The sequence below is a fragment of the Clarias gariepinus genome, chromosome 10 (assembly GCF_024256425.1).
Source record: "Clarias gariepinus isolate MV-2021 ecotype Netherlands chromosome 10, CGAR_prim_01v2, whole genome shotgun sequence".
NCBI lineage: Eukaryota > Metazoa > Chordata > Actinopteri > Siluriformes > Clariidae > Clarias > Clarias gariepinus.
The window spans coordinates 34,763,889-34,784,608 of record NC_071109.1 but is presented as its reverse complement, the minus strand read 5'-3'; the positions used below and the strand labels follow the sequence as shown (position 1 = coordinate 34,784,608).

The 20,720-nt window shown below is 42.3% G+C and overlaps 1 protein-coding gene across 2 annotated transcripts in view; it reads left to right on the top strand.

Moving 5' to 3' along the window:
• Window positions 1-2,065: 2,065 nt before the first annotated feature.
• Window positions 2,066-20,720, top strand: part of LOC128532153 (septin-7-like) — a 46,275-nt gene continuing 27,620 nt past the window's right edge. Inside the window, exons 1-3 of one of the 2 annotated variants that reach the window (XM_053506377.1) lie at window positions 2,066-2,320; window positions 8,309-8,405; window positions 16,380-16,486. In XM_053506377.1, coding sequence (XP_053362352.1) covers window positions 2,282-2,320; window positions 8,309-8,405; window positions 16,380-16,486 — 243 coding nt within the window. In that variant the 5' untranslated portion in view covers window positions 2,066-2,281. Of the gene's footprint in view, window positions 2,321-8,305; window positions 8,406-16,379; window positions 16,487-20,720 lie in introns of both variants that reach the window. The other variant, XM_053506376.1, reaches the window with a different exon arrangement.

Here is a 20,720-nt window from a genome sequence, read left to right as displayed (position 1 = left end):
AACGCAGTGGTGAAAAAGGCCCGACAGCGTCTCTACCACCTCAGACGCCTGAGAGACTTCAGACTGCCCTCCAGGGTGCTCAGGAACGTTTACTCAAATTCAAATTCAAATTTTATTTGTCACATACACAAACATACACAGTACGAAATGTAGTGAAATGCATTATACGACTGCCATTGACCCTAAAAGAGAATTAAAGTTTACAAATAAGAAATAAATATTAATAAAAGAAATACGATAGAAATTAAATAAAAAATTTAATTAAACTATGAAAAATAGAACTAAAAATAAAAATAGAAATATGATGTGCAAAAATAGAAATCTACTGTACAAATTGAAATATACTGTGCTGTGTGTGCAAATATGCATAGAACAAAGTGACTTTGTGCAGAGGTTATTAAAGTGTTTTTGTGCACTGGTCCAGGATGTAAACGTAAAACTGTAAAATGTAGTGTAGTTGTGAAGGTAGGTGTGCAAAGTTATTAAAGTGTCTCCTGTACCATAGAGAGCATCCTGACAGGAACAGCACCATGCAGGACAGACGAGCTCTACAGAGGGTGGTGAGATCAGCTGAGCGCATCATCCGCACCGAGCTCACTGACCTGCACTCGATCTACAGCAAGCGGTGCTGGACCAAGGCCAGGAAGATCGTGAGGGACCTCAGCCACACAACAATGGACTGTTCACTCTGTTACGGTCAGGACAGTTATTCCGCTCCCTGAAGTTCAAGTTCAAGTTCAAGTAGGCTTTATTGTCATTACAACCATATACAGTTAGTACACAGTGAAACGAAACAACGTTCCTCCAGGACCAAGGTGCTACATGCAACATAAATTTACAGGCAGAACGATATGCGCTGGGGATGTTTGTGTAAACAAGGCCAACACAAAGAGACTGAGACGGAGCTTCTTCCTGCACGTGATACGAGCTCTCAACCAGATCACTACACAGGACTAAAACATTCTTGTTGCATTCTTTATGGACATTTGCTCACACCCAAGAGACATTTATTGACATTATACATTTGAACACTCATGAACATTTGCACTCACCCTGAAATCTCTAATTCATTTCATTTTGCAGACTTTTGCACATTTACGGTCATACATCTTCACATTTATGCATATTTGCCCATTTCCCGGACATTTCTATTTAAATTCTGTCAATTTCCACAACAGTTTCAGTTTTTTCCATATTTGTAAAGCCATTGTCTATATTTTATATAGCTAAGGTTTTTAAAATAATTTTTTATATTTAATTTTTTGCCCTTCTATTACTTTTTCCCAAAGATAAGTTTTTCTATATTTTATTCTTATTCTATTAAATAAATTATTAATTATTGTTAATCTTGATTTTCCATATTACATCTTGTCTTTAAGGTCATGAGCAGACGTATAAACATTTCACTGTATATCGTGCTGTGTATTACTGTGTATGTGAGAAATAAATTTGAATTTAAGCATCATAAAACATTAACAGAACAATTAAAAATTAATTTATGGAAGATTATGATCAACCATTGAAAAACCGTTTTTTGGAGTTTTTAATATGAGTAGAAAAGTACAGGAAACCAATATTATTCATTTATATATTTATTTGATTGTTGGTTTATTCTCTCTATTGTTATTATTGTTTTATTTATATATTCTTTAGGTTTGCTTATACCGTATATATTCTGTTTATTGTTTCTTCTGTTAACTGTGGACAAGTGCTGTAATTGTAATTCCTGTTATTAATTAAAAAAAAAAATTAATAAATGGAATTTTCAATAAAAAAAAAAATCCATTACATTATTAAAAGAATAAAGGTATAACACATAAGATTCAGGTGTAAAAACTTGAAACTTGAAAACACTCAACAGAACAAAACGTGAATAAAAAATATACATTATAATCAAACTTAACAATAAATAACTGAAAAAAAGGGAGGGGGAAAAACCCATTGATTATATGAAGACTTCCGCATACCGCGGTGACGTCACCGACTTCTCGCGTAGGAGGCTACCTGGTTAACCAATCCGTACTCAGGAGGGCGTGGCTTTGTAGAGTACGGGTGGGAAAGCAGAGCGTAGAGCGACAGTCGCTTTTCCCCGAGTCGCATCCCGCGTTACATCTCCTCCTGCACTCAGCTCTCCAGGCTTCCATCTGATCTCATCCCATCCGGTGTGTCAGAGCCGGTTTGGTCCAGAGGGAGGAGAACGGAACCCCGGGTGGTTTATTACATCCGATTCTTTGTCCGTTTGATGCTTTGATTCCCGGGACGGATCCTGGGTGGTGTCACGATGATCGAGAGACCGGACTCGGCTGTTTCCAGCGCTGCGGTGAGTCTGTGTGTGTGTGTGTGTGTGTGTGTGTGTGTGTGTGTGTGTCTGCACATCACACACATCCTGTAGCCTCTTAAACAAACGTTTCATTCTCTCTCTTTAAGCACATGCTCATAGTGATGTACTGCATGGGTGTGTTCTTCATCATCATCATCATCATCATCATCCTGGGATTAATTCCTGATTATTTCTTCTCTAATAACAACAGAGGCTGAAAGACTGGAGTCTAAACAATGACACGTTTCTATTATTTTTTTTACGTGACGCGTGAATCTAGTGTACACACACACACACACACACACACACACTTTTGACCTAACTTACTTTTAAACAGATGACCATGTTATAATAAATCCTTATTAATGTTATAAATCTCATATAAGCTGCAGTTCTTCTTCTCTATAAACTCTATTCATATGTTTCCTGTTTAAAGTCACGTGTCACCTGACGGAGTGACCGTTGACGCGCGCGAACTCAATCTAATTGTTTTAAAAAGTGACCGTTATTTCTCTGAGGCGTTTATTAGCAACATGCTAACTACAATCACAAGATGTACAAGAAGGTTTTACTCCCGAAATGTTGTGATTTTAGCCGCAAATGGATCACAAATGAGTGTCAGAAGAAAACAGAGAGAGAAACAGAAAGAAATATATAATACATATGATTTATAATAGGTAAACTTTATGAGAAAATACGTGCCTTATTATCTATAAAGTGTTTTATCGCTCCTGAGTGTCTATAAAACATCTATTTTTTTTTTTGTTTTCTTTGACAATAAATAGTTTAATTATGTTTCTTCTTTTTAATTTCTCACAGCCTGGTTGTCTAACACCGCCCACTACTAATTAATATTCATATAAGAAGAGGTTCATTAATATTTAGAGTAGGGCTGCACGATATAGCGAAAAATTATCGTTATCGCGATATTGGTATACGCAATATCTGTATCGCAAAGAGTTGTGATAAATGAAATTTAATTTATGTGCCAAGCATTTGTGTGTCCAAACTTGAGCAATCAGATGGGCCTTTACTATCTTTATACCCACTTATATCTTTATACTTAATAGTATTTTCTTATTTAATTTTTGTTTAATAATAATTATCTTTATTTAAAAAAACAAACAAAAAACAGGCAAGCCAAAGGAAATATTTAGTTTGAAAGATGCTCTTGTTTTAAGACACTCCTGATGAGTGTGTAGTTACACGTAAATAAAAAGTAACGTTTGAAAGTAATTCCCAGTGTGTTGGCAGGTCGATGGTAACAGCAAAGCAGAAATCAGAATATCTGCCCAGGGTTTAAAGTCATTCATAGTGTTTTGAAGTCTAAATATTTGCACCTTCCTTGACATATAGTGTCCTTTTAGTCTGAATTAGATTTAATTACATCAGACGAGTATCTATTACCTGTTTATTTTAGTATTATCAATACATATATAAATGATTTTTAAAAAATAGCCAATAATAATAATAAATGCATTTCTCTAGGGAAATGTTATATCGCAAGAAATATTGTTATCGCAATATTCAACAACAATATTGCATATCGCATATTGTCCTAATATCGTGCAGCCCTAATTCAGAGGGAGTCGTCAGTATCGTGGGTTGATTCTTTTAAAACAGCTTTCGCCGACTGAAAAAAATCATTCATCAACTCGCATCATTTATCTTTTGAGTGACGCAAACAAGTTTTGAGCGGCTCCTGGACGCGCAGGGCAACGTAGCCTTCGTTCAGTTTGTTCGTTCGCGTGCTGAAAATGTTACGTGTGCTGATGGCAAATTTGTTTAAAGTTCATGAGGGAGGGCATTCGTATGCTGACGATCCGCTGTAGCGTATATTCCTGATTCAGTTTGTGCTCAGGATAAGGATAAATAATTAAATGTTTAATTGTGAAGCAGTCAATAAATAAATAGAATTGAATTGATTTAAAGAACTTTCATTATAGATTATTTCTATTAGCTGGCTTTAATTTAGGACTCGTGGCTCGTTACTGATGTTGTGAAATTGTAAAAACATTCAGGATGTAAAGGTTTGTGTTCAGATGTACTGTATGTTATAGTTCAGGGAGTCTCTGGTTCCCCATGGATGTGTATTCCTGGGGAGGGAACATTAATAACCGGGCTAGCTGTCTTTTATCTAAATAAAACATCATCACACGTGATCCCGCCCCCTCGTTCCTGATTGGCTGGAACAGTGTTGTGTGGTGCGGTCCATGCATGTTGTTGTGTCGATTTGTCTGCAAACTATCACTGAAATTTTTTTCGCCCATAAACGTAATGTTTTACTGCCTAACCACTAAAACTGACCCAGGAACATTTTAACCTACACTCTTCAAACTTTAAAGAAAATAACTAGGATCTATAGTTTGAAATCTGTTGGATTCATGAGAAAAACTGTGGACACACACACACACACACACACTTCCTGATTATCCAAGAGGAGTGGTGATGCATATTAATGAAGGAATAAAGAGCGTGAGACAGAGAGTCTAAAACTGACACATCTCAGTTAGAATAATTAAACTCCTCCCCCACAGGTATGATGTCACAGTGACAATGTGACTCCGCCCCCAAGTTTCTGAGCTCATTGGTTAAAGACTTGCAGGATTTGAACTAATTTAACAGTTTGGGTTAGAACACATTGCAGAACTTAATCTATAGTGAGTTTTGTGTGTGTGTGTGTGTGTGTGTGTGTGTGTGTGTGAGAGAGACCTATTCATAGCGTTGGCCTCGTTCTGTGTTTGCCTCCAGGCATTTTCCGCACTGTCCGTCCTAGAAGCGAACTTACATAACAGTATCTAGCATCAGTCTCATTAACCAGCGCACACACATGCGCACACACACACACACACACACACACACACACACACACACACACACACACGCACACAGAGTTGATGGTCACACAATGGTCTTCAGCTCTGTGCATCGGAGCGTCTCATCTAATCAGAGCTGGAGGTTCATCTGCAGTCTGACGCGTCCTCTTTACCTCTCTGTCGCCCCCCCACCACAACCCCTCCCCCCTCTGTCTCCCAACATGAACGATCAGTCAGTCACTGTCCCATCCGTCCCCGTCCTGGATGCAGATCGGTTCATCACGTCCTCCTCTCAGTGGACATTATCAGAATGATAGTAGAGGAACATGAGATAGAGAGAGAGGAGGAGAGAGACGGATGGAGAGATGAGAGTGAGGGAGAGAGCGAGGAAATGGAACACGCCCTGGCTGAGATCTGGAGCGAGATCAACTTCCTCCATGATGCTCTAGACTCCATCATGGATCTGATCCGAACCGTAAATACAGAGCTTTAGCCACTTTCCCTCGTTAATCCGTCCCTCTGTCTGTCTATCTCTCCTTTTATTCTTTCCCTAATTGTCTTTCTTATCTTTTACAACTTTTTATCTCAGTTTTGCTTTGTTTTGGTCTCTGTCATTTGTATCTCTCGCTCTTTTTCTTTGGATCTTTTTTCATTTTTCATTTTTTGTCACTTATTTCTTTTTTATTTTCTCTCTCGCAATGTCGCCTCCTTTTTATTTCTTTCCTCCTCTCCTACCTTCTTATTCTCTCAACCCTGTTTCTCATCTTTTTCTTTTCTCATTCATTCTTTCTCTCACTTCTCCTTTTTTTTATACCTCTTTCTCAGAACCATTACTCATCCTTTCTTTTTTTTTTGCTCTCTTTTTTTGGTAAGCCTTTCATCTCTTTCTTTCTCCCAGACACCTGTAGACTGGGTTTGTCCCAAATAATATTTTAGCTACGTGTGTCCACCCCAACCCCCCCCCTCTCTGTCTCTCTTCATCCACAAAGCACTTATCATAAATCATACGTCTTTTACACGTTTTGGGTGTTTTATTTTTTTCGAGATGTTTCTGCAGATGCTGCAGTGCACTGGGTTTTTACTGAGCGTCTGCTAGCAGCGTCCTCTTTCTAACATTCTTTCCATCGTCACCAGAAAGTTCAGCGTTTGCCCAGAGGCTCTGAAACGCCAGAGAGATTTGAGGAATTCAGTATTTCAGTAATTCAGTGTTCTGTTATTCTGAAGATTTGTGATACTCATTAATACACACAGATACACAAATGTAAAAACTTTCTTTAGACTTAACCAGTCTCTAAATGTGAGTGAGTGTGTGTGTGAGATCATGCTGACATGTCAGTCTCATAGAGTTGTTGGACGTATCGCAGCTCTTCCCAGCCAACACACACACACACACACTCACTCACACACACACACACACACACAGCACCGCGGGACACATGATGGTCCAGTTCAATCAGAGTTACAGTCCTACTTTGCTGAGAACAGAAATGTACTGAACCAGTAAACCATCAGTGTTAGTTCAGTGAACCTCAACCTCACGTACTCACCTACAGTATGTACTACATGTGATACCGGAGGCTTCCAGCAGGGGCAGACTGGAGAAATCAATGAGACAAACAAACATGGTAGAGTTAGATAGTACTTATCTCTACCCTCCGGTGCAGAAGTAAAGCCTCATCATACAGGTGGGGTAACAAGAGGGCCGGTCACACTTCTCAGCGAAACTTTCCATCGTTCTTGGCGTGCCTGCCGGTCACACTGCCCCTAGTGTTTAGATGTATAGTGCATCTTGTAGGCAGCTCGCACTGATTTCTGAGAACGTGCACAAGCTACACACAAATCGTACACAGGATGTGTGATGCCGATCCCCGAAACTGTAAACTCAAAGTAAACGTGAGATGAAATTTGAGCCACATGTAAAGCGACAGTTTTACAGTACTGACATTTAATTACAGTACTCAGATTCATCATCATCATCATCATCATCATATTGATATTCAGTCCAGTTTATTTAAAATAGTATATTCTAAATAAATGCCTTTACATCAGATTAATACATTTTTTCCTCCGTACAGTAATTAATGTGTAAATGTGTTTGTAGCTAGCTAAGAATTTCTGCTAATCTGGTGTATTCATGATTTCTTAAAGTAAAGATTACGAAGTGTACTATAAACTCAACTTTGTTCAGAACTCAAGGTTTTTGTGTTACGTTCTGCTGTGATTTGTTTACAGACTGTTAGCAGACAGTCGACACGATGCTGATTTTCCAATAAGGTTCGGCCGATTCGATATTATCACGATACTCAGCTGCTGATTCGATCCGTATTGGTTTCTTCCTATTACCATCTCAGGGAGTTTTTCCTTGCCACTGTCGCCCGCGGCTCGCTCACTAGGGACGATCTGCTCATCTTGATTCATACACACTCACATTCCATACAAACTTAAATAGTTGTTTTGATTGTGTAAAGCTGCTTTGTGACAATGAAAATTGTTAAAGGGCTGTACAAATAAAATTGAATTGAATCTCTATTGTGATTTTTATAATTATTGTGATTAAATTTAGTTTTTTGTATTAAATATTGTTGCAGTTTTAAACAAACTTTGCAAATAATTTACTCCTAAAAACACAAGACGCTGTGCTGCCTGCCAGTGTGTGAATAGTTTATAGTGCGCCACCTGTAGGATTACAGAGAAACTGCAATTTATTGACACCTATAATGAGACCATATAAATTCTGGAGTCACTCGAATCACCACGCCTTGTTCCCCATCTCTAAACCTTAACCTGACAAACTGGACCATAGACACCCACTTGGGTCACCTTCTGTCTGGTCCACCGCAGAGACACTCAGAGTCGTTACAGTCTGTAATAATAATAATAATAATGTGTTAGAATGGTGCGGTGTGAGGAGTGTGTGAGATTGCATCACTGCCTTCCATGGAAATTTGGGAATCACAGGTTTGGAAACATGACTGCTCTCTCCTGGAGTCGAGTGAGGAACATCTGATGAACTTCTCACTCCACAGTGGTTTTCTCACTGATCTGCACTGATTGAAATGTTTTCTGCATGGGAGAGTCATCAGACGTCTGAAACCCCACATACTCTGAGAGAACAGTGTGTGTGTGTGTGTCCTTAATGAGCTGACTGGAGACTTTTCTTTTTTTTCAGCAGAGGAATCTGGAGGGATACGTGGGATTCGCCAATCTGCCCAACCAAGTTTACCGCAAGTCTGTCAAAAGGGGCTTCGAGTTCACACTCATGGTTGTAGGTAAGTCACACAACTGTGTGTGTGCGTGTGTGTGTGCGTGTGTGTGTGTGTGTAAAACATCAGCACAGGTGTTCATACTTTGGTGACACATTTTTCACTTGTGTGTGTGTGTGTAAGCGTGACTTGAGAAAGTACACACAGTGTGTGTGGCGCTCCAAAGTAGCTTTAGGAATGTTAGCCACGCCCACTTTACTTTGGCTGACAGGCCCGCTTCCCCAGGACAGAGGCTACATGGTGTAATGTCCTTTAGATTGGACACGATGGGAATTAGATTTTCATTTCTTCCTGAGACTGAAGACACGGTTTCAGTAGACCAACAGAAACAGGAGCGCATTAGTTCAGGACTCACACGTGTACACGCCGCTCACATCTCACACTCCGCTCAGCCCAGGACACTGAGACCAACATGACAGAAAGCAGACAACCAGAGAGCGGACAAGACAAACGAGACATCACGTCCATCACCTGTGTCGCGACATGTTTTGGTCAGTGATGGAACAGTCAGTGTGTGAGTGTGTGTGTGTGTGGGTGTGTGTGGGTGTGTATCTGTACAGAACGCTGTAGTGTCTGTATGTTATATACTGTTTCGTGTATAATTGATCACGTGACCCCCAGCCCTCAATCTGATTGGCTCGTGATGTATTGTTTGTTGACACTCATAATCTCTCTTTAGGATTCGTAATGTACTATCTGTCTGTCTGTCTGTCTATAGATCTGTCTACTGGTCTATCTGTCTGTCTGTCTGTCTATAGATCTGTCTACTGGTCTATCTGTCTGTCTGTCTGTCTATAGATCTGTCTACTGGTCTATCTGTCTGTCTGTCTGTCTGTCTATAGATCTGTCTACTGGTCTATCTGTCTGTCCTTCTGTGTGACTAATTTAGTTTGTCTCGGTCTGAGTGAATGGAACAATGCCGAATCCGGGTGATTTCTCACTTCCACTTGGTACTAAAGAGAGACGAGTCCATGCGCTGTAACCCTGATCAGGACCCGTCTCACTGCACCACTGCCTATGGTTAGGGTTAGACTTCTATTAGGGATGACTGACGCTCACCGTAAGGCCGTTCAGGAGGGTTTTAACTAACAAGTCGAGGTTTTTATTAAATAAAATAACAGCTAGTGGTTTAATTCCACAGCAGTGGGGGTGACTGCGGGGGTGAATGTGGGAGTGTCTGCGGGGGTGCATGCGGGGGTGTCTGCGGGGGTCTCTGCGGGGGTGTCTGTCAGGGGTGTCTGTCAGGGGTGTCTGCGGGGGTGTCTGCGGGAGTGTCTGGGGGTGTCTGCGGGGGTGTCTTTTGGAGTGTCTGCGGGGGTGTCTGCGGGGGTGTCTGCGGGGGTGTCTTTGGAGTGTCTGCGGGGGTGTCTGCGGGGGTGTCTGCGGGGGTGTCTGCGGGAGTGTCTGTGGGGGTGTCTGCGGAGGTGTCTGCGGGGGTGTCTGCGGGGGTGTCTGTGGGGGGTGTCTGTGGGAGGGTCTGTGGGGGGTGTCTGTGGGGGGTGTCTGTGGCGGGTGTCTGCGGCGGGTGTCTGCGGCGGGTGTCTGTGGGGGGTGTCTGTGGGGGGTGTCTGTGGGGAGTGTCCGTGGCAGTGTCTGTGGGGGTGTCTGTGGGGAGTGTCTGTGGGGAGTGTCTGTGGGGAGTGTCTGTGGGGAGTGTCTGTGGGGAGTGTCTGTGGGGAGTGTCTGTGGCAGTGTCTGTGGGGAGTGTCTGTGGGGAGTGTCTGTGGCAGTGTCTGTGGCAGTGTCTGTGGTTGTGACTGCAGGAGTGACACAATATATCAGAGCCCAGACTGTACACATCACTGAGGTCCTTCTACAGTAACTGTACAGAGCGGTGAGACTCGAGGTGGGCGGGTCTACGCCTTCAGCATCGCAGTGATGTAACAGAACCCGTGTTTGCCAGACAAGAACCAGAATCAGAACATTTCCAGATTTTGGTGAGAAAAAGGAGGTGATTGTAGCGAGAGATTCAGAGAGAGAGGAAAAGAGAAAGAGCATGGATCTACTCTTTAAATAGGAACAGACAGAATTTTATCACACACACACTCACACACACACACACACACTGTGGATGTTTACTGGGTTGTGGTGTCCTCCTTTAGCATATCCAGTGTGAGCTGTGTCTCATGTACTCCTGGAAATAAAGATAGACACCATAGAAGAGTGAGTGAGAGAGAGGGTGTGGAGTGAGAGAGAGGGGGGGGGGGACTGAGATCAAACAAGAGAAAGATAAAGAAAATGGAGATGAAGGGGAAAAACAGAACAGAGGAAAATAATAGTGTTGAGTTACTCTGTCTGTCTGTCCGTCCGTCCATGTGTCTGTCTGTTCTCTCATCTGTCTGCTCTATATCTGGTTTCTCATTCCTGAATCCGATCTTATTTCCAGCTCATAACCAGCACCCCCCCCCTACACATACACATAAGCTCTCTCTCTCTCTCTCTCTCTCTCTCTCTTCATCTTGCCCTCATTATCGCTTCTGCTCATCTTTCTTGTTTTATCTTTTGCTCTGTTTTTCTCTCTCTCTCTCTCTCTCTCTCTCTCTCACACACACACACACACACACACACACACACACACTAAAGGAGTGACATGTTAGTGTGTAGTGTCTGTGAATAGTGTGTAATGAGAGACAGCTGGAAAACCTCAGTTAAACATTGTTCATTCTGATCTCAGAACAGTGTGAGAGAATCAGAGCGTACAGAGGGGAGTTTATGACTGATCCCAGGACAGAATCCGTAAATGAATTACAGAAGTATTTCTAAAGGTTTTTTGTGCTGCTGATCCCAGAACAGTCGTAGAGGAATTTTGCATTGAAAAACTGATCTCCAGTCAGTGAAATGATTATTTGTACGATGGCAGTAAATGTATTACAGAGCCGTGAGATGCTGATCTCAGATCAGATTTCAGATCAGTCAGAGGATATATAAAAGAATGAGTACTGTATAGGGCTGATCCCAGACCAGAGACCCCATTTCTAACAGCTGATCCCAGAACAGTTATAGCAGATGAATGTGAAGGACGTGAGCGTTCAGAGCGTCTGTGCTGCCGAGTTCCTCTCATGACCACGCTGTCACTCACGCTGCAGAGTTTTGGCTCCGCTCGCCGTTTATCTTCCCAAAGCTGCAGAGAGGAGAAACAAATGCTTCCTGTCCATCTTTTCTCTCTCTCTGTTTTCCCTCTGTTTTCTCTTTTTCTTCCCACCACAAGCATTTCCACTCCCTGCTCTGTCTCTCTGTCTCCGTCTCTCTCTGTGTCTCCGTCTCTCTCTCTCTCTCTCTCTCTCTCTCTCTCTCTCTCTGTCTCCGTCTCTCTCTCTCTCTCTCTCTCTCTCTCTCTCTCTCTCTCTCGTATCGGTCCAGCTGGAGAGCGTCAGGGGAAGAATGTGTGCTTGTAGTGAAGAGATGTTTACAGTAACCCACACTCACATGAGGGAACAACATCAACTGACTGTGTGTGTGACTGTGTGCCTGTGTGTGTGTGAGACTGTGCGCGTGTGTATCTGTGTGTGTGTTTAAGGTCAGAGACGGAGGAGGCGGAGCTCCAACAACAAACGAAACGGCCTTTAAACAGATAAATAACTCTGACTCTGTTACTTATACGGTACGATACAGTGTGATTAGGTTTAGCGCAATGATGATGTAAAGATACAGCGCGGTGGCGCAGTGGTTAGGGCTGTGACCCCACACCCACCAGAGTCGAGGGTTCGAATCTCACCTTGTGGAGTTTGCATGTGCCTTTGGGTTTCCTCCTCCAGACCAAAGACATGTACTGTACAACTTCAAAACAAAATCAACACCAGACCGATGGTGTGAGCGGGACTCGAGTTCTGGTCTGAGATAAAAGCGCTTTGTGTTTACCGCCGGACCACTAGGGGACGTGCTGTTAATGCTAGTGAATGTGTGTACATAACAACGCGGGCCACAAACACCACGTTACAGTCGAGTAATTCGGGAGATAAGATGGACCACACGGTTTAATTTCTGATAGTGAGAATGAACGTTAATCAGAATAAATGCTCCAAATAAAAGTTTTTTGTTGTTTGAAGTTTTAATTTGCAATGTTGTGTTTGGGATGTCTGGGGTTTGGGGTGTTGTGATTAGCCAGGACTGCATTCTGCCAAAATAATAAAGGATCAGTCCTTAAAGGGGAGAAGGATGGAAGATACAAGAGAAGCGACAAAATCGAGCTATAGGTGTTTCACTTTTAACTTTTCACTCAGTGTGATGTTTGTAGAGATCATCATCGTCATCATTCTATTATTTTTATAAAAGAAGCCAAAGCTAATTGGTTTGCCCTTAAGGGTCCTGGGGGTTCATATATGTATTTATTTTCATTGTGGTAGAAGGTGGGGTGGGGGTGGGGGTGGGGGTGGGGTTGGGGGGTGTTAGCTCGTGTAAAGTAAACGTACTGAAATATTCATCAGCCTGTCATTACTGAGGAGGAAAAGTGATGAGGGAAAGGTTAGGGCCCGGGATTAGTCATGTAGTGTAATAATAATAATAATAATAATAATAATAATAATATCCTTCATTCTGGTGGTCCTGAAAAATCTAAAACGGAAAACATTTGTTGACTTTTTTTTCTGTATCATCATGCTAATGCTAGCTACAGACATGCTACTGAAACCTTCCCGCTCCCGATATCATTCCAGCCTTACGTTAGGTGGGAAACGAGTGAGTTGTTGTTTAATGTCGAACCAGAAGGTTTAAGACTTTATTAACATTTTCAGACATTTTTTATTTCCTTTTGGTTGTGAGAATCATCAGCAGTGCGGAGCTTAGACGGCCGTTTTCCACCTAGTTCAGGTCTGGACCTGGTTCAGATCGGGTTCAGTAGTGAACTGACTCCTAAGAACCGGCTTTGTTTTTCCCTTGGGCTAGAGAGTCACATCGTTACATCACTCTGTACGTCTCTACTTTTCCAGAAACACTAGCAGCAAGCTAAAATACAATGGAGAAATTCAGCGTGAGAGATCCCAGTTATCATACTCACACACACACACACACCAAATAAAAAAAAAACGCACAGACCCTCTCCATCAGTAATGTGACCCGCAGGTTTAAAGCTCAGCGCTGAGGGAGCTCAGGTCGTCTGACTCCACCCAGAAATGGCCAATGTGTGGAACAAATAAGAGTCTGGCTGTTGTTTGGAACACGCTTACCTTCTTCTCCCCTACTCAGTGATCACCTACAAGCTCAGCTTTAGCCTAGCTAAAATGCTAATGTAGTGTTAATTCTAGTATATAAATGTTAATTTAAACTCTAATGTTATACCGAATCGGTCGTGGCCCGGGTTAACAACGACCGCCACCGGTGTTGTTGACCTACAAGGTGCTGGTGGAAATTAGGCTACTGTTGGTCGAAGGAGGAGAGGAGGAAGGCGTGTTCGAAAGCAGAGAGAGAAGAGGAAAGGCAAGAGTTTAGGAGTGATAGTAGGGACTTTGAATGTTGGGACCATTACAGGGAAGGGAAAAGAGTTAGTTGATATGATGCAGAGAAGGAAGGTGGATATACTGTGTGTCCAGGAGACCAGGTGGAAAGGTAGCAAGGCTAGAAGCTTAGGATCAGGGTTCAAATTGTTTTACCATGGTGTGGATAGGAAAAGAAATGGAGTAGGAGTTATCCTAAAAGAGGAGTTTGTAAGGAATGTTCTAGAGGTGAAGAGAGTATCAGATAGGGTGATGAGTCTGAAGCTGGAAATTGAAGGGATAATGTTCAATGTTGTTAGTGGTTATGCCCCACAGGTAGGATGTGAGTTAAAAGAGAAGGAGAAATTCTGGAGTGAGTTAGAGGAAGTGATGCAGAGCATCCCCAGAGGTGAGAGGGTGGTGATTGGTGCAGACTTCAATGGACATGTTGGGGAAGGGAACTGAGGTGATGAAAATGTGATGGGCAGGTTTGGTCTTCAGGACAGGAATGTAGAAGGACAGATGGTGGTGGACTTTGCAAAGAGGATGAAAGTAGTAGTAGTAAATACTTTCTTCCAGAAGAGGCAGGAACATAGGGTGACATATAAGAGTGGAGGCAGAAGCACTCAGGTCGACTACATCTTGTGTCGACGTTGTAACCTGAAAGAGATCAGTGACTGCAAAGTGTTGGTAGGGGAGAGTGTAGCCAGACAACACAGAATGGTGGTGTGTAAAATAACCCTGGTGGTGAGGAAGGTGAAGAGGACAAAGGCAGAGCAGAGGACAAAGTGGTGGAAGCTGAGAAAGGAAGAATGTTGAAGAAAGTCTTTAGGGAGGAGTTGAGACAGACTATGGGTGGTCAGAAAGATAGAGGTGGGAAGGATGTGGTTAGAGTGATTAAAGATAGGGATGAAAATGAACTGACAGATGCCAGGAAGGTGATGAGAAGATGGAAGGAGTACTTTGAAGAGTTGATGAATGAAGAAAATGAAAGAGAACAAAGAGTAGAAAAGGTAACTGTTGTGGAGCAGGAAGAAAGAAAAATCAGTAAGAGTGTGGTGAGGAGGGTGTTTGCAGATGACATTGTGCTTTGTAGCGAAAGCAGGGAACAGGTGGAGGAAAATCTAGAGAGATGGAGGTACGCTCTGGAAAGCAGAGAAATAAAGGTTAGCCGTAGCAAGACAGAATACATGCATGTACAGAGAGGTTGGAATAGGTAGAGAAAAGTGTCAGGTGTGTTATGTGACAAAAGAGTATCAGAAGCTCTTTCGTTATAATAGAGAGAAAGTAAAGGTGTACAGGACAGTGGTGAGACCAGCGATGCTACCAGAGCAGGGAATGGAAATGCTTGTGGTGGGAAGAAAAAGAGAAAACAGAGGGAAACAGAGAGAGAGAAAAGATGGACAGGAAGCATTTGTTTCTCCTCTCTGCAGCTTTGGGAAGATAGAGACAGTGGCACTGAAGAAAAGACAGGAAGCAGAGTTGAAGGTAGCAGAGCTGAAGATGTCGAGGTTCTCTTTGGAAGTGATAGGGATGGATAGGATCAAGAATGAGTTCATCAGAGGGACAACCCACGTTAGATGTTTTGGAGATAAAGTCAGAGACGCCAGATTGAGGTGGTTTGGACACGTTCAGAGGAGAGATGGGAAATATATCGGTAGAAGGAATGTATTCTCTACATTATAAATAACATACAAGTTCAAGTAGGCTTTATTGTCACTTCAACCATATACAGTTAGTACACAGTGAAACGAAACAACGTTCCTCCAGGACCAAGGTGCGACATGCAACATAAACTTACAACATAAATTAACAGAGAAACTAAACTAGCTAACTAAGTGGCTTAGTTAGCTGGCTAGCAGAGACAAGATAGTCCTAACATAAATTACAACATAAATTAACAAAAACTAACTAACTAAGGAAGACTATCTACAGGTTTTATAGACAACATAAAGTCCACGTGCAAATGTGCAAACAAGAGCAACAACAAAGTGACAGTGCGACAACAACGACATAACAGAACATAAAATATGGTGTTGAGGTAGTGCGGAAACATAAACATTGCTTAACACAGCAGCAAGAATTGAGAAATTAGTGCAAAAAGTAATGAATATTGTGCAAAAGAGATAAACAGTGAAGCGTTTACAGGTTGGTGTGTACGGTGGTCTGGTGGTGTAGGTCAGTGTATCTGTGCTTGTGTTGATTAGTCAGTCCAGTCCCAATGTTTTGAGGTAGTTGAGTTAAGCTGAGTGATAATGTTATAAAAACTGAGTGATAAAAACATCAAACTAAATTAAAAAATATGAAAACTTATTAGACATGAAAGAACAACATGTTAGCTACACAAACAAACTCAGTCCAGTGGTTGATCCTGTCCTCTACCGCCACCCCACTGAAACAGAAATTACCCGCCAGTGTGTGTGTATGCGTGTGCGTGCGTATGCGTGTTTGTTTGCGTGTATGTTCAAGTATCCACACCTTCAGCCTTTGGTGGCAGACGTGTTGTTTTTAAAAGCCCCGCCCCCCGTGCCCTAACCCCCAGATGTTCTGATTGGCTGTCCCTCTCTCGTAGGTGAGTCTGGATTGGGCAAGTCGACGCTCATCAACTCGCTGTTCCTCACTGACCTGTACTCCAAGGATTACCCCGGACCCTCCCAGAGGATCAAAAAGACGGTGCAGGTACAACACACACCCTTACCCCTGACCCCTCACAAGGCTGACCCTGTCTGACCTTTGACCTCCAGTCTGCACCAAACCCTTCAGGCCTGAATAAACGCGCGTGGAGCGAGCGCTCCCAGAGATCTCGGATCCGAGACACAGCCCAGAGTTTTATCCATATAAGGAGATGATAAACAGAGCCGGGGGTCCAGATGGACGGAGGACGAGATCCAGGCTGGGGGCGGGGCTTACTGGGGTCTAGCGTAGGGGGGGCTGTGTGTTTTTTAGTTGTTTTTTTTCCTGGGGTGATGGAGTTGACATTCTAGCTAAGGCCGGTGGGGTTGGCGGGGGAGGTGTGTGTGTGTGTGTGTGTGTGTGTGTGTTTGGGGCGGGGGTGGGGGGTGTTGGGTTAGGAATGTTCCCACGGACACCAACAGCCAGAGGCGAGTGTTTTACCCACATTCCCAACATTCCCAGTTTTCCCAGCGCTCATCTCCGAGCAATGTCTAAACATCATCAGTCATAAAAACATTTGTAAAATGTTTCAGTAAAACTCCAGAGAAACTGTATAACGTATAACGATAATAACGAGTCTTATAACGATAATAACGAGTCTTATAACGATAATAACGAGTTTTTAAAACTTTTTAGAACAGTGGATACTTTCGTTTGATGTCACGTACTCGTCAAGTACACGTCTCCTTTGAGTTTGTATGTAAGCTCACACACGCGACCGCGAACACACACACACACACACACACACACACACACACACACAATGTGTCATCAGGGGATCATCAGGATTTTGTTCATCTTGAACAAACTTAAGTAATTAAATGTCGCACTTTTCTTATAACATTAGTTTAAAACTTAAACACAGCATTTAAACATTTAAACACTACAAACTAACAATTTAACTTTAAATTTAATTAAACACAAAGTTACATTGTTACTGAGCAGCGCGTATCATCCGCCATGACCAATTATTATTTCTAAACAAACGTAGTAAATAATTCACTCCTAATGAGCGCTGGCGGTGTGTGTGTGTGTGTGTGTGTGTGTGTTGAGGCTGGTGTAAGTGTGTGTAATGAGTGTGTTTGACAGAGAAAAAGGCAAATCGGAGGCTTCTAACGCGCGACTACACCTGATAATGTAATGCAATAAAAATGTGTTTCTGTTTGCGGCACTCGGGAGCCTGTGCACAGTGATCTCACACGTCACGCTCACGTCTGATCCACAGAGACGTCTCTGTTTTAAACACTCCGCGCGTAAACGCTGTACGTGGTTCATGTCTCTTCATAATGAAGAAACCAGTGTGCGCTAAAAGAACCACATCCACAGGGCTGAGGTGTAGAAGGTACGTGTGTGTGTGTGTGTGTGTGTGTGTGTGTGTGTGTGTGTGGGGCGCGGTGTATAGTAGAGTTGTGTCTGATGACATCATAATATTAATTACATTGTACCATTTCGTGAGTAAGGCGCGGCGCCTCCACACTCCAGGGTAAAGTTTGTGCGACGGCTCCGGAGACCAAACTACAGCATCTGAAAATGAGTTAACGCGCGTTTTAGCAAGAAGCCGTTACTTAACCCAGTGTGAAGACTCTTTTACATGTGGAGGCTGACTCACAGCGTGTGTGTGAGTGTGTGTGTGTGTGAGAGAGAGAGATGTTAAAGCTGTAACACACCTGAACCATTACATTTTTTAAAATAAGGAAACCAAAATATTTGCAGGTCATAATATTTTCAAGACTTTGTATGATTTCTGTAGGAATTGTGCAACCAAAATAGTTCAGTGTGTGTGTGTGTGTGTGTGTGTGTGTGTGTGTTTATCCAGCATGCAGACACCAGCGGGTATATTTTTACTCCCAAACAGTCTGGTGTGTGCGCCACTCTGTGGCCATGGGAACGGCTGCGGTCGGGAGGCCGAGCATTTTTGTGGCATCTTTCGCTTTTTCAGACGCAACTTACGATCGTAGACGAGGGAGGAGGAGAGGACACACTCGCAGTCACTCGCTCTCCCTGTTTCTCTCTCTCTTTTTCTCTCCTGTCTGTTGTCAGTTAGTGAGCGAGTGTGTGTGAATATGTAGTGTGTGTGAAAAACGGGAAGCGTTGTGCGCGAGAGACGCAGAGTGTGAAAGTTACGCTTCTTCGAGCAGGTCAGACAAAAATAAATGAGGAGGCCTGCGAGAGCATCGAACAGCGCAGCTAAAACAACCACAGGAAATGATCTCGCCACAGTCAGTGATGAGGAACGAGAGAGAGACGTTTCACCTCACAGCTGAAGGGTTAGCAGCAGCGCACACACACACACACACACAGACATATACAGTACATATGCACACACAGGGTGGTTTATCAGGACGTTTTTTACACTGAGTTATGGGGACACACCTTATCCTTCATCAGAGACAGTAGTAGGTGATATTAAACTGCTCCTTGTGCATGGGGTAAAAGTCTGTCTGCTCAGAAGTAAATTCTAATAAAGCAGTCTAGAAATATAAAGACTGGACATTCCACAGCACTGTAAGGACGGGGCGGGAGTAGGCGGGTTCTCATTTGGACATTTAAACTAATTATAAGGACACTCTGGGTTTCAATGGACATCACTCTCTCTCACTCACACACACACACACACACAAGCCTAATTAAGCCTTGATTATAAGGACAATCTGACTGCAGTCTGATAACAAAATGATTTCAATGTTTAAAAGAAGTTGAATTTGAACCACTACATTGATATTCTACAATGAAAAGTAAATTCACAAAAGAAATTTTTGCTGCCACAAAAACCTGCAGAAGGAACACACACACGACAGTGCTACACTGAGCTGCTGCTAGATGACGCAACATGCGTACTCTACATTTCGTGCAAAATATTTAAAATTAGCCTTGGTGGGAAAAGTTAAATGATTAGCATGTAGTTCGATTTAAACAGGACCAACCAAAAGGAAGCAAGAAGATAAATCAGGTAAAACCGAACCAAAACTAAAAAAAAAAGTTAAGTGAAAGTGAATTTCATGGGAATAAGTTGAATCAGGTGCCTTAAAACATGGTACCAGTGGAAATAAAGACAGATTTTTTAAATTCCCCAATAAAATACTTCTTTTTTTTTTTTTTTTGTAAAAACAGCATTTTTTTGCACTGCTAACTCTCTGCTTTTGTTGCAAAGTGTTCCTTTAAAAAATGACTTAAAATGCTTTATGGCAGCATTCACTTCATCTGGGCGCTATGGCCTTTTTACAGTTCTCTGTGATTTGGCCTCTGCAAAATAAAAAATAATACATTATAATAATTAAATACAAATAAAAAATTACATCTTAATTTATTTGTTAATCTTTATTGACCTTACTTTGTGCACGGTCATGTTGGAAGAGGAAGTTGAGAACATGGAATTGTCCAAAACGTCTTGGTATGCTGAAGCATTTAGAGTTCCTTTCACTGAAACTAAGGGACCAAACCCAGCTCCTGAAAAAACAATCCCACACCATAATCCCCCTCCATCAAACTTTACACTTGGCACAATGCAGTCAGAAAAGTACCGTTCTCTTGGCAACCGCCAAACCCAGACTCGTCCATCAGATCGCCAGATGGAGAAGCGCGATTTGTCACTCCAGAGAATGCATCTCCACTGCTTTAAAGTCCAGTGGCGGTGTGCTTTACACCACTGCTCATCCTCACAAATGTGCTTCGGGAAGAATGGTTAAAAATTCCTATAAACACACTCCTGAACTACGTGGACAGCCTTCCAGAAGAGTTGAAGCTGTTATAGCTGCAAAGGGTGGACCGGCATATTGAACCCTATGGATTAGGAATGGGATGTCACGTAAATTAATATTCGAGTCAATGCAGGTGAGGCAATACTTCAGGCCATATATTGTATATTTATAACAAACTTCCAAGAAAAGACTTAAATAAAATCTTTATGAACATCAGTATTCATGTCGCACTACTTCCATCCTTTTGGTCTTTTTGTTTTTCCTCTCATGTTTTTCAATGTTGCTCTTCTATTTACTTTAATTCGATGTTTATTGTACATAGTTACACATTACTTAAGTCTCACTGCTTTAATGCTATTGACAAATTTAAGGTATTCATGTTAAGCACTTTATACATCATAGTGTAAACTCATGAACATACCTTGAATTTCAATTTCATCCAAAGATTTTTTTTGGAAACCTGTGAGAGTTCCTTTCTCCATTGCCAGGAGCAGCTTTGAGATTTCTGCAATTTCTATAGTTGCATCTGGCACCTGATAATA